The 12,625-nt window shown below is 40.7% G+C and overlaps 1 protein-coding gene across 3 annotated transcripts in view; it reads right to left on the bottom strand.

The window, feature by feature from the left end:
* Window positions 1-12,625, bottom strand: part of VOPP1 (VOPP1, WBP1/VOPP1 family member) — a 79,281-nt gene that overhangs the window by 18,298 nt on the left and 48,358 nt on the right. For all 3 annotated transcript variants that reach the window (XM_027675808.1, XM_027675806.1, XM_027675807.1), the window contains one exon: window positions 1,252-1,310. In XM_027675808.1, coding sequence (XP_027531609.1) covers window positions 1,252-1,310 — 59 coding nt within the window. The remainder of the gene's footprint in view (window positions 1-1,251; window positions 1,311-12,625) is intronic.

Raw genomic sequence — 12,625 nt, forward strand, 5'->3', positions numbered from 1 at the left:
GTGACGATGAATAACACACTCCTGAATGTTAAGGTACACTGGGATTTTCATAATTTCATAACATTCCAGCTTCTTTCCCACATAGCAGCAAAACAAAATAAAATGTAGGTGGAACCAAAGTCCTGTTGTTATTAGCATGCAAAGAAAATTCTCTTATTTAAATTCCCCCATCTGTTCTGGCCAATCATTTATGAGTAATTCTCAACATTTCAGTCACCTGAAAAAAATACAGTGAGTTCTAGGCACAAACACTTCCTAAGCAGTTAATATCCAGGATTATGGATGATTAAGTCATACAGTGTTTCATTCTTTCAGTGAGCTCTGTTTCTTGCCTAGCTTCCTCACTGCTTTTTGTCTCTAGCATTTCTCTCCCGCTTCTGGCAGATGAAGTGGAGGTGGAGAAGAAAAGGGAGGAAAGTTCTTGGGTAGCATAAGGATTACAGTATTTTCCAATCCTTCAGCAAGGAAGAGCTTGCTCAGGGAACAGATAACCTAATGCTGCTGCCTACTCTTCCACCCCATTTTGTTTTTATTTTTTTAAACCTGTGTTTACAAGTGTTTGCAATTATAAAGTTATACAACCCGGGGACAAAATTTACTACATTTATCTCCTTTCTGCCCCCAAATCCACATGGAGTGTATCTCCCACCCACATATTTCCCCCACCTTTTTGTTCTGCTGTGGGCAATATGAAACAGAAAACTGCAGTTTAGAGAGATCCTCAATTATACACCCACAGGTCATTTACATTTGGTTCACAACCAAGCCTTATGTGAATGTAGACGTCACTCATCAAAAGGACAGTTATGCCACGGATAACAAATCATCTCAACTCCCTAAATTAAACAACAGCACTAGCAGAGGAACAAAGTTACTTTCAAAGCATTCTTGGTATTCTGTCTGATTACCTGTCCTTGTTCCTAACAAAGGGAGAACTGTCCTCACACAGCTCTACTTCTGTTTCCTTTCAATGTTCTGAAATAAGAGCTGTTTAAGGACCTGAGTTTTGTTTTCAATTGGAAAGGTCACCTGGGGTGTGTGGTAAAATGAATCTGTACGCTTCTTTTAATAAGGAGAAAGGGAAAGAGATGGGTCATAGAGAAGGAGGGAAATGGAAGTTTATTGCATCTTCATTTTTATTATAGAAGTCTCAAAAAAGTTATGGAAGAAGTACAATTAGTAAAAGAACAACAGTCTAAGAGCCTACAGAATCTAACTCTCTCTTGAACAAGGAAAGTGATGACTACTTACATATAATATGTAGGATATAATCCTTCAAAGTACCAGCAATGCTTTTTGGCCTCTGTACACTACAAAGAAAGAACAAATATGGTATTAATATTTGCACAGAATAACATACAATTATAAACACAAGCTTAGAGTATTTATAAATACTGTGACTCTGAGCAGTTAGGAAAGCTTTATATTCCCAAAGCTTTCCCAATCCTGATACACACAGTGACTGGGAAGTCAGTTCATGTAAATGGCACCGTGTCCTGCCAGGGTTCAGATCCCTCATGCAGGGCTTTGTCTGGGAAGCCTCACAGCTTCCCATGGTTCACAAGCAATGTCAGTACATTCGGCGCAGGCACAGGATCCAGCTGCATATGTTCCCTCCCTTAAAAAACCACAGACAACATAAAAGCCCACTTGTGATTACAGTCACTTAAGAGAACTCCAAGGCATAAGCAACTTGATGACACTATGCCTATGACTACACAGTAAATACAATAATTGTAGGGAATTATTCATCTTTTTGGAAGTGTCTGGCATGCAGAGCCAGGCTCAAAAAGGAGCAGAATGGAGAACCATCTATCCCACCTCTTCTTCCTACGGCCTAGAAATACCTCAAGCGTTCATTAAAGTACTGGGGAAAGGAAACTGCTTTCTGCAGCCCAGGGGTATTGTTCTCTTTTGCAGATTGTCAGCGTATCCTTGTTAAAGGATGGCGAGAGGCATTTTCTCAGCATGTGTGCGCCAGCAACGTGGGAAGCACACATCATTATGGGCACTGCCAGAGTACAGACGGCAACTCGGAACAACAGCGGCGCTTAATAAAGAAAACCAGATGTCAAGCACAAACTCTACAACGTACAAAATATTTCTGTGCATCCTGCTGGCATCCCTAGCATGAAATGCCATCTTCATTGCAGACACAGCTCCAGGAGCTCCACTGCAAGTTGCATTCCCCGATCACACAGGCAGGGCGTTGTGGGACACCCGCCACAGAGCAGCGAGGAATATCTTGCTGAGGTTTTAGCAATGATTCCCTCTGCTGCTCCCACCTGACACCCGCTGCTGGAGAGCGCTCAGCACACTGGCGGTGCTTGGATCATCCTTCATGTTCACTTGGCAGCTCACCTTTAAATAATAGCTCGTATTAGTTTATTAGCCTCCCTGAATCCCAGAATACTAAATGAATCCAGTTAAGACAAAGACAAAGTGTTTTTAGATCCCTGACTCTCACTCCTCATGAATAAAAATGGCTGCAAGCTCTTTAATGAGCATCTGATGAGCTAAATCACAGACAGATCAATTAAAACCCATGAAGACAAACTGCTATGGATTAAATTGTTAAGAGTGGTACAGGAGATAGCAGGGAGGAGGAAGAGGGGGAAGATGCTTTTGATGCATGTGATCAGGCCTTTTTCCATTAATACAACAGGCTCACACTGGTCTTTGAGATGCACAAGCTTTAGCTTCTTCTGAAAGAACCAGAGTTTTTTCCTTAGGATAAGCATAGCAGAAGCCTTGTTCCCCTCTCAAATTGACGCCACAGTCCAGGCAGCATATTCTGGAGGGCTCCATAGTTTCTGCTGGAGAAAGTGGTGTTCAAAGATACATCTCTGTATTTGCCCTTTCCCCCCCCCCTTCCTGCTTCAAGGCTTCCAAATTTTTAACCCCTCCTTCAAAATATTTTCACCAGATGGCTGTTTTCTCTTATTCTAAAATTAGAAATATGTCAAGTTTCTCTCTATAACACCCTGCAAACATACATGCATTGTAAATGCAGCAGGCGTGCTGCTAAATCACTGAAAAATACTTTGGCTCTTCACCTTTGGAGGCTGTAGATCAGCAGGCATTGGCTAAAATCCCAGTGCCAGCAGGTCGACTCTCGACTCCTTGGGAAGCCTCTTTCCAGAGTACAGCTTGGGGTGTAGGTCATTAAGTGTTTTTTCATTCCTACTTCTCAGCCAATATGAGTCACCATTTACCTCAACAGCCTTAAAGCCTTTGTCAGTCCCAAGCATTTTAATTGATCTTTTCCCAGCAATGTTTCTGAGCACATGGACCCTTTACAAGTGTAAAGCAGACATTTATATTCAGCAATCTTCCCCATATTTTAATCTGCTTTACAAGTTCTAAAATGAGTTGGAAAGATTGCTCCTTCCAACATCTCCCAAGTTATAGGACTTCTGTTTCTGCCTCTAAACAATTCTCTTTTTCAGACAGCCAATACCTTTACTACTGTCCTAAGAAAGGCTCCAGCTTGGGGTAGTTCCTTCTACTTTACAGGGCTTAGTTACTTGCGCTAAACATCCTTTGGTGCCCCAATTTGCTTTTATATTGGCTCTGGAGGAGCAGGCACCAATCCCAATTCCGCCTTTTTTTAATATCACAGTGCTATGAATACTGCATGGCAGTTGTTCAGCTCTCCTACAGGGAAATTGGGCACAAAAAGCTAGTGGACTTCAAATGTGAGCAGCAGAGCCAAATCTGATACACATGACATGTCAAACAGATTTACACGCACAGGGCGAACTGCTGTGGTCCCTGCTCAGTTAAACTCCTGCCGATCTCCATGGCAACTTTACTCCAGCAAAGCCTGACATAAGGCAGGCGACTACTAACCACTGTCTCTACTGCTGGTTAGCAGACCTCACAGGAATTTGCTGCTAAGAATAAGACAAGAGTGTCATTGACTCTAAGGATTTGAGTGTCTTTAGCACTCAAGTACCAGAGAGATGAACAAGGTGGTCAGGGCACAGATTAGTTTTGCCCATCCCACACACATCCGCTGAAAAAGGCTATGATAATCTGCCTCTTGCCAAGATCTAAATTATTCTTCTGACTGGTACTGGCCTCATAGCTAAGCTGGTCGAGAGCCATACAAGAGTGAGAGGAGACATGCCATCAGCATCAGGCTCTCAGCCTTTGGAGTCACATCCTTATAGTTGTTTTAGACTATTAAAACCTCAAGAAACCTCAAGAAACCTCAAGAAACAGCTGGCAGGAACTCACTGCAGCCAACAAAACAGATACAAAAGGAAGAGTAGTTATATTACTGCAATACCGTAGGACCTCAGACATCAGGATCAGTGCCCACTTTGCTAGCTCCAGTACAAAGACAGGCCGCATCTCAGTTTCTAACAAGCATTCATTCCTGTAGTTAAAAAGCCACTAACCCATTCACTAATAGCAAAATAGTATGTCAATGGTTTTTAAACTAAGCTCAGGTACAGCCTTGCTGATACTGTCAACTTTTCTAGGCAAAGGGCTCTGCACATTTTGCTTATAAAATTCCTCCTTCTATGTCCTTTAGCAATTTGGCACAGCTATAAAATATAAATACAAAAGTACATTCGTTTTTTAAATAAATGATACAGGTCTAATTTGGTGTGCATATGTATTCTTTAGAGAATTAATGGTATGTGAATTAGCCAGATGCTTGAATACATTCCTTAAGTTTGTATATCTGGAAAGAAAAAACACAAGCCTCTTTTTTTTTGTTTGTTTGATTTTAAATAAATCAGCATCTGTCTTGTAGCCTGTTTGCAAGACTGCAGCAATGCGAATTGCAAGCCGCCCTTTTCTGTGGCCTCTAAATTATTTCAGATTTCCTTTAAGAAAGGAAATGTGCTTCTTGCCACAGACTGAAATTGCAAATGTTACTGCTGCCAGTAAGAACAATAACAAATAGGAGTTACTAAAAGATTAACCAAAGACTGGTTTTGATCACACCATAAAATACAGAACACAAATGCATATGTATGCACATGGTGTGGGGGATGACAGAGCAGGCAGGCAGCCTGCTCACTGAATATTGGATGGTACTCCACAGATCATTAGCTATGCTTTGCAGGATTTGCAGAAATACTATCTGTAGCAGGAATGTCCTCCCCATTGCACATCATCATTTCTCAGTCCACAGGACAACAAAAAGAAAATAGATCTGACCAATTAATTACTCTTTGCAATCAAGGGAGCAGTGGATTCACACTTAGTGCTTTTATTGGAGGCTTGAATTAATAACAAAAAAGCAAAAGCAATTAAAGCTCCATATGCAAATAGTGAATACTTTCCAGTATGAGTACAGTACATTTTTGTTATAGGCACCAATGAAAAGCAGCCTGTCATGGACAGCCTTGTTTGTGGAGGGCAGGGGGAGGGCAACTGCAATCTGTATGCTGAAGGGACATTCAGAGAGAGTTTGTGACATCTGCTCAAACCAGACTCTTAGGCACAGGTCTGCTATCAATCACAAGGTCAATAAATCTCTATCAGTTATCAGCAACTGAGAGTGAGCCTCTTTCTTTTCCATTATGTATTACAGTTATAATGATGCAAATAGGTAGATTCAGAAAGAAAAAAGCAGGTATTTAACAGTGACCTGCTATACTGATATGATGGAAATAGCTCCTGGTATTCTGGGATGACCTGTTCAGTGGTTGTTACATCCCACTTAGCTGGGTATACGCTACACATTAGTAGTGTTGATCCAAATGTCATTCTTGTGGCTACAGCCTCTGGGGCCCTGCTAGGACTAATACACAGATGAATAGGAAGGAGTTAAAAGTATCTACGACATTAAACAAGATCTTATTTTTTCTGAGCATCACATAATCCCATTCCAACACAGAGCCAAAACTCTGTCTTCCATACAGCTAGATCAAACTAGTAATTGAGGAAATGGGAAGGACAACACCTTTCTCACCATATGGCTCCACAGGATCTGAGAAACAACTGTCTGTACCTGCTGCCTCTGTTATAGAAGGCCTCTTGCAAAACTCAGATCTTTCCCAGTTTTACTGGTCACTGCATCTGGCAAATACTCAATGAAGCCCAGACAAAAGAATGGGAAAGTCTACAGTGCAACTCCACACTAAATAAGCAGTTCCAGAAGGCACATTTTTGGTTAGGAATCACAATGTTTTACAGGATCTGATCTTTAAAATTGCACCAGTTTTCAGAACACTATCCCTTTCAGTGCCTAGGCAAGAGGTGGAAGCATCAAATTAATTCCTACTTCTTCCCTGTTGATGCTCACAGCTGAAAGTAGCCCATCTGCAAAACTATTCTAAGAAACAGAGCTCAGAAGCCACAAAAGACAGAAGCAACTCTTACTAAAACCCAAGATTATATTAAGGTATTTTTATTTACTGAGGTAACAAGGAAACAGAAGGATGCTCTTGTATAAAAGGATGCCTATTCTCTACCAAGCTTTCCCTCCCGTGTAACAATAAACAGAACAAATGCTATTTCAGTTATACACCTGTTTCATCAACACCAAGATTACAAAGTCATATAACTCACAGTATAAGGAATTATTTTCATATATTTCATAATGAGTTGGTTTTGGTTAGACATTTTGCCTATTCTCTAAGAAAAAATATTTCTCATTTAGTATTCTTAAAAGAAACAACTTTTCCACCTTGAATTAATCAGTGTGCATTTTGCAACACTAAAAGATTCCAGCCCAAGCAGCTAATTCTTATTATTTCTTGTGCTGCTCAGTGCATATGCATTAATCATCATATTTTTATTTAGAATTAATGTGGGTTTAGCATTAGATAGCTTCCCATCACAAAGCATTATTTCACATTTAGATCTATTAACCTTTCCCGCAAAAGGAATACAAATATCCCTTGTGTGCAACTTCATTTCAGGAATCTGACTCATTTATTTCAGGTTTTGGTTTGTTGTTTTTTTTTCCATTATGCAGCAAATTGCAAATGCACTTCAGTCCTAGAACAATACAATTTCAATTGAATAAAATTCTTTCATCCGTATCCAAAAGCGGGAAAAAGGAAGAAATAAAAGGTAAAGCAAGAGATCCTTATTTTTCAGAGTCCACGACACGGAGGGTGCGGGGTCAGCATCCCCCGGTCTCTGCCGCGCCCTCAGCACCGCGGACAGCACCCTCCGCCCCGCCCGCCCGGCTGTACCGCGCTTCGGTGGGATAAACCGTCTGTATAAAACCTTACCCATATCACCTCACTCACTTCTCAGTTCTCTTTCAATTCTCAGCAGTCGCACCTACTAATTATCTCTTCATACGTGTGAGCAATAATATGAGAAACTGATAAGCACAACTCTCAAATAATCACAGAATATCTCAACTTGGAAGGACCCTATAAGGATCATTCAGTCCAAGTCCCTGTTCCTCATAGGACTATCTAACTCTAAACCACATGGCTAAGAGCATCATCCAGATGCTCCTTGAAGTCTGTCAGGCTTGGTGTCATGACCACTCCCTGACGAAGCTGTTCCAGTGACCAGCAACCCTCTCAGTGAAGAACCTTTTCCTGCTATCCAATTTGAACTTCCCCTGTCACAGCTTCGTTCCATCTCCTCATGTCTTACTGCTGGTCATGAGAGAGATCAGCACCTGCCCATCCACAACTCCTCTTGAGGAAGTTATAGACTTCAATGAGATCACCACTCAGCCTTCTGTTCTCCAGCCTCAACAAACCAAGTGACCTCAGCCACTCCTCATAAGTCTTGCCCTCAAAGCCTTTCACTATCTCAGTCACCCTTCTCTTGACACACTCTAATAATTTTATGTCCTTCTTATACTGTGGTGCCCAAAACTGCACACAGGACTCAAGGTGGAGCCACACCACTGCAGAATAGAGAGGGACAATAACCTCCCTGGACTGGCTGGTGAGGCTGTCTTTTATGCATCCAAAGACATGGCTGGCCCTCCTGGCTTCCAGGGCATACTGCTGACTCATATTCTACTTGCTATCAACTCAAACAACCATTGACTGCCTTGGATGGAAAAACTGTACACAATCTTTTTCAAACTGTTTGGAAAATGCACTTATGATAGTTGTTATAGTTATGTGAAATATTCAGCTTGGATCTCCATCAGAATGTCAAGCCAGATGCTTATGAAGTGCCAAGAGATCCTCAGTACCAGAGAAGGTTAGGAGTTGCTTTACCTTCTTATTTCTGCACCCATAAACTCAGCAATATTTGCACAAACATAAAAGCCGGGGGAGTGGTGGGGTAGTTAAACTTTCCTGGTGGAATTGACCTTACATTGAAAGTTCTAATACAAGACCTGCAAGAAAGTATGAGGCATGCCACATATTGAATGCATTTTCACCCAAGAAAAGCAAAAAAGACTCAACATTCCACTGCAGCTTCAAGGGCATAAGTGGCAGACTTTTTTGTTCCAACTGCAGGGAAACAGATGTAACATTTTCCCAAATCCACCAGAAGGAGTTATCTATTCCAAATTGTACTGGGCAGGTTCCACAGCTCCAAAATTGAATTTAGCTTCTGCAATTACTCTGTTTCCTTTTATATGTGCATGAAAAATAAAACCAAGGTTACTATTATTTGCATTCTTTAACTACAGAGCAAGTCATAAGTCACCTCGTAAAACAACATATAAATTAGGGTGCATGGGGGGAAGGGATCATTTGTCAGGAATTGAAAGAAAGACCATGCAAGGAGTGAAGATGGAAATAGTGAATGTCCTCAATCTCCTTAAAAATGAAACAAAACTAATTCTAATTTTTTCAGATAAAATGATTTGATGATACAATGGTTTTAATTTTAAGCCTCTAATGAACATTAATAAACTTTCAACGTCAGCATTAACATGGACACCAAACTTGCTTTTCTTTGACTAAGAACTGGAAGCTTGGTTCATCTCCAACCTCGACCCTGGGTGGAGACTTACTACTCACAGGAACTGATGCTATCTATAGTACTATTAAGGGCAAAGTCTAGATTTGGGTTTCCCACATTTTTATCTAATCCCATGCCAGCATTCATTCCCTTCAGCCCATGCTGAACTGGCAAATTTGCCAGTTTCCTACATGCATTTCATTCTTCCACTTTACCATCCCAAGAATGAAAACAGCCTTTAAATTACCTAGTACTTAAATCCTCAGGGGCTGTCTTTCATCTCCCATAATAATAAAAGCAAAGCAAAGAAAGACTGAGCAAAAGAAGACTAATTCAGAACTCAATTTTCTTAGTCATTTGCAGTGCAGTCAAGATCCAGGCACTTAACAGCATTGTGGTACAGATGCCAGTTAGTTAAGCTATGACAGCCCATCAAAGGCTGCAGGAAAATAGATTTCTTTGATGGTCACCAGGACACAGGGCAGTTGCTTCGGGAGTTCCTGGGCTTTGTTCTGTTGATGTTATGCATCCCCCATGAGCTTGTTTGCTCCACAGAGAGAGAACACAAGCTGACAGGACAGAGCGCAGCTGCATAATCACAGCAACTCTTGCTCCCCTCCCTAATACCCTTATTTTTCATGCTTGACATTTAATCCAGGGATGCACACCTTCCTCAGATTCTTCTTATGAGAAGACACTGGAAAACAAAATATTTTTTTATTCAACTAAGACTTTTCCCTTTTCTGCATTCTGAGATATTTATTCAAAAACTGCAAATACTGGATCAAAATCCTTTGTGCTCAGAAGTCCTGAAAACATCTGTTACACTGAAGGTAGCAACTACTTAGTCTCAAAAAAAAAAAATAAAAAATGCAGAATCCATGACCAATCACACACCCAGTACAGGGAACAAAAGAAATCGATAATAATGAAATATCATCTAAGTGCTGTTCCCCTGCAAGGTATGAAAGGCCAAGGCAAGTTCTCACCTTGAAGAGCTTACTCTAGAAACCCATCATGTTTAGCATTAGATTGTTTTTAGGAGCATCTGTTAATTTTAAATCAGATTACACACATCATATGTATATTAAATTAGTAAGCATCTGAACACACTGGAGATTAAAGAGGTTACCTTGGAAACATTCTGATATTTGAAAACCAGTTTCTAAAAAGCCCTGGCAAGTCAGAATCCAGGTACTTCTTTGAGCAGAAGCATCTACTTGAATATTTTGCTGGGAGAAGCTTCATTCTTGGTCAGCTCCCACCTGCTTAACAGGCAAGTCAATGTTTACCTATGGAAACTTCCATTAGCAGCCATCACTATTGTGTCCTCCACATCCTCACAAGGCAAATCAGCATCTCAAGGGAAAAGCATAGATGTATAATTTATGGTAGAGGCCCAGTGTGGTTTAATGACCAAACCAGGACTGGAGAAACTGTTCTAAAGGAAACTTCAGTTCATTTGATTCAGCTATTTTAGACTAACTACCTTGAAGTAAACACCAAAACTTTGATAGTAACACAGCAAATGTGAGCGTGGTCTGGTCTGCAAGCCTAAGTCATTGAACAGGACTGTGATACAACCATCTCCACACTGGAGTCCAGAAGACCATTTGCTCTGGGACGCAGTTATTGAAACACAGAGAGGAGTTTATGGGTTTGGGTTCATCCAGACTAATAATCACATTTTTCTATTCTTGCAGTGTATTAAAGTTCCTACTGATTTGGCAGCAAACACCTTTCTTTCTCAGGCCAAAACTCTCCTCAGAGAATGAAACAGCTGAAGAGTTAACTGACTGTAATTTGTATTTGTTTAACAAGTCAATTCAAGCTTTTAGGGAGATGCTCTATTGTGGTCTTCAGGTAGACTGAAACATCAATGCCTTTTAATTTAAACTAAGAACCTAAACTGACTCCTAATCAGACAGTCCAATACACTGCCATAGCAATAGCATATGATTATTAAATTCCAGTGAGACAAATCCAACAGCTGTACCTCACAACTACTTATTTGAGCAGGAAGAAATACTAAGCATTTGTCCTTGGAGTATTTCCTATTAAAGGACTACAATAGCAAATAAATAGATAACACTTTCAGGCAAGTAACAATGCCTACTAATTTTCCAAATGAAGTAATTTCCTACATAAGACCTTAACAATGTCCCAAATTGTCCAATTTCACCATAAACGACTAAGAATGTGACAAATCTCTTCATTTAAATCAAAAGCATATGAGTTTTGGCATTTTTCTAAAAGGATCATTTCCTTGGTTTGAGTTATCACCTGAGTTTTTCACATTCAAAATAGCTTCCTGGAAGGAGAAGAAGAAAAAAAAAAGGTTCAAAAGTTGACTGTCTAGATAGAGATACTGGATACACATAAGCAGACAAATTCTCATAACCTCTTTGGTTATGTACAGAAGCCATGACTTGGCTCACATTTTCTTTAACCCCTCACTTCACAACCTGATGAAGGACATGTTGGATGTGGGTAGTATTTTCTATTTCCTCCTCTCCTGTTATTCAGTGCACGCCCCTTGCTCAAACACCTGTCCATATACATGGATTTTGTTGGGACTCCAAGCTTTCAGCTGTGCCCTAGTTATCACTGTTGGACCTCTAGCTTCATCTGTGCTTCATCTGATGTTATGTTCTTTATTCCAGGTTGCAGATGACAGATCATATTCATGTGTTGGGAAGTTACCTGACAAGACAAAAAAATTCAGGATGCTGCAATGAACTCTGCTCTTCTCTTTGATACAGACTGCACAGATATCAAAAATCTCTTCACTAAGGTTATTTCCTCACAAAGAATATCTGAGGTTACCTCAGGGACGTTCAGTAACTGAGAAGTGCAAGAGTGAGATGAGGCATAAATGAAACATTCGCTCTTCTTTAACACATGGTCTACACTCCAAAAAAGCTCAAGATCCCTGCCTGGAGGTATTGCTATGGACAGATGATAGCAGATGATATAGCCATAAATGTTTAATTTATAAACCTAGTAGCTAGAAAATTATTCAACTAGATTGAAAGCACTGAGGATTTTAATAGTGCCTGCCCACACTAACAGATGAAAATAGAACCAACAGCTCAGAGACAAGCACAGACACACTTGTGTATTTTGGTCAGTGTTGATAATGTTGCATTAACTGAACTTTCGGAGAAAATTTAATCCCTGTGCAGGCAGTGGGCAACTCCACAAATTTCAAGGGCATTGCTTCTGCTTTCACAGGATATGGCTTGGCTTGCTGCCCTTCTCTTCACAAGTCTGCCAGCTTCATCTCAGAGGGGAAACAGCACTACAAATGCACTACAGCAGTATGAAGCAGCATCACCGTTCCTACATTTTTCCAGGGCAGTTCTGAGCAGGAAAAGGACACTCTAGACTGTAACCACTAACATAAACTCACGTACGGGAGAAAGAAACAGAACAGGAGCAGCACGGCAGAGAAGCAAGGAAGACAATGACATGCCCAAGATAACCAGCAAAATGAGAAGCAGAATAAATCCTGGGGCTAACCGGAATAAACGGCAATGACACTGAGCAACAGTCAAGGCTTCTTCCCAGTACATTTTCAAACAGGCTTCAGAGGTCAGAAACCAACAGGGTGGCAGCCAAAGAAATCAGAGGTAGTCTCTGAATAACAGGACACCATTTAGGAATGACAGCATTTTGCATAGGGTATTGATGATGGGACAGCTCCATTGGCTTTATCATTTTTACACTGCAGACAGATGGTGCATGTCCCCTCCATGCAAGG

This window comes from Neopelma chrysocephalum, unplaced genomic scaffold (genome assembly GCF_003984885.1).
Source record: "Neopelma chrysocephalum unplaced genomic scaffold, ASM398488v2 Primary Assembly neopelma1_26, whole genome shotgun sequence".
In the NCBI taxonomy this organism is placed as follows: Eukaryota; Metazoa; Chordata; class Aves; order Passeriformes; family Pipridae; genus Neopelma; species Neopelma chrysocephalum.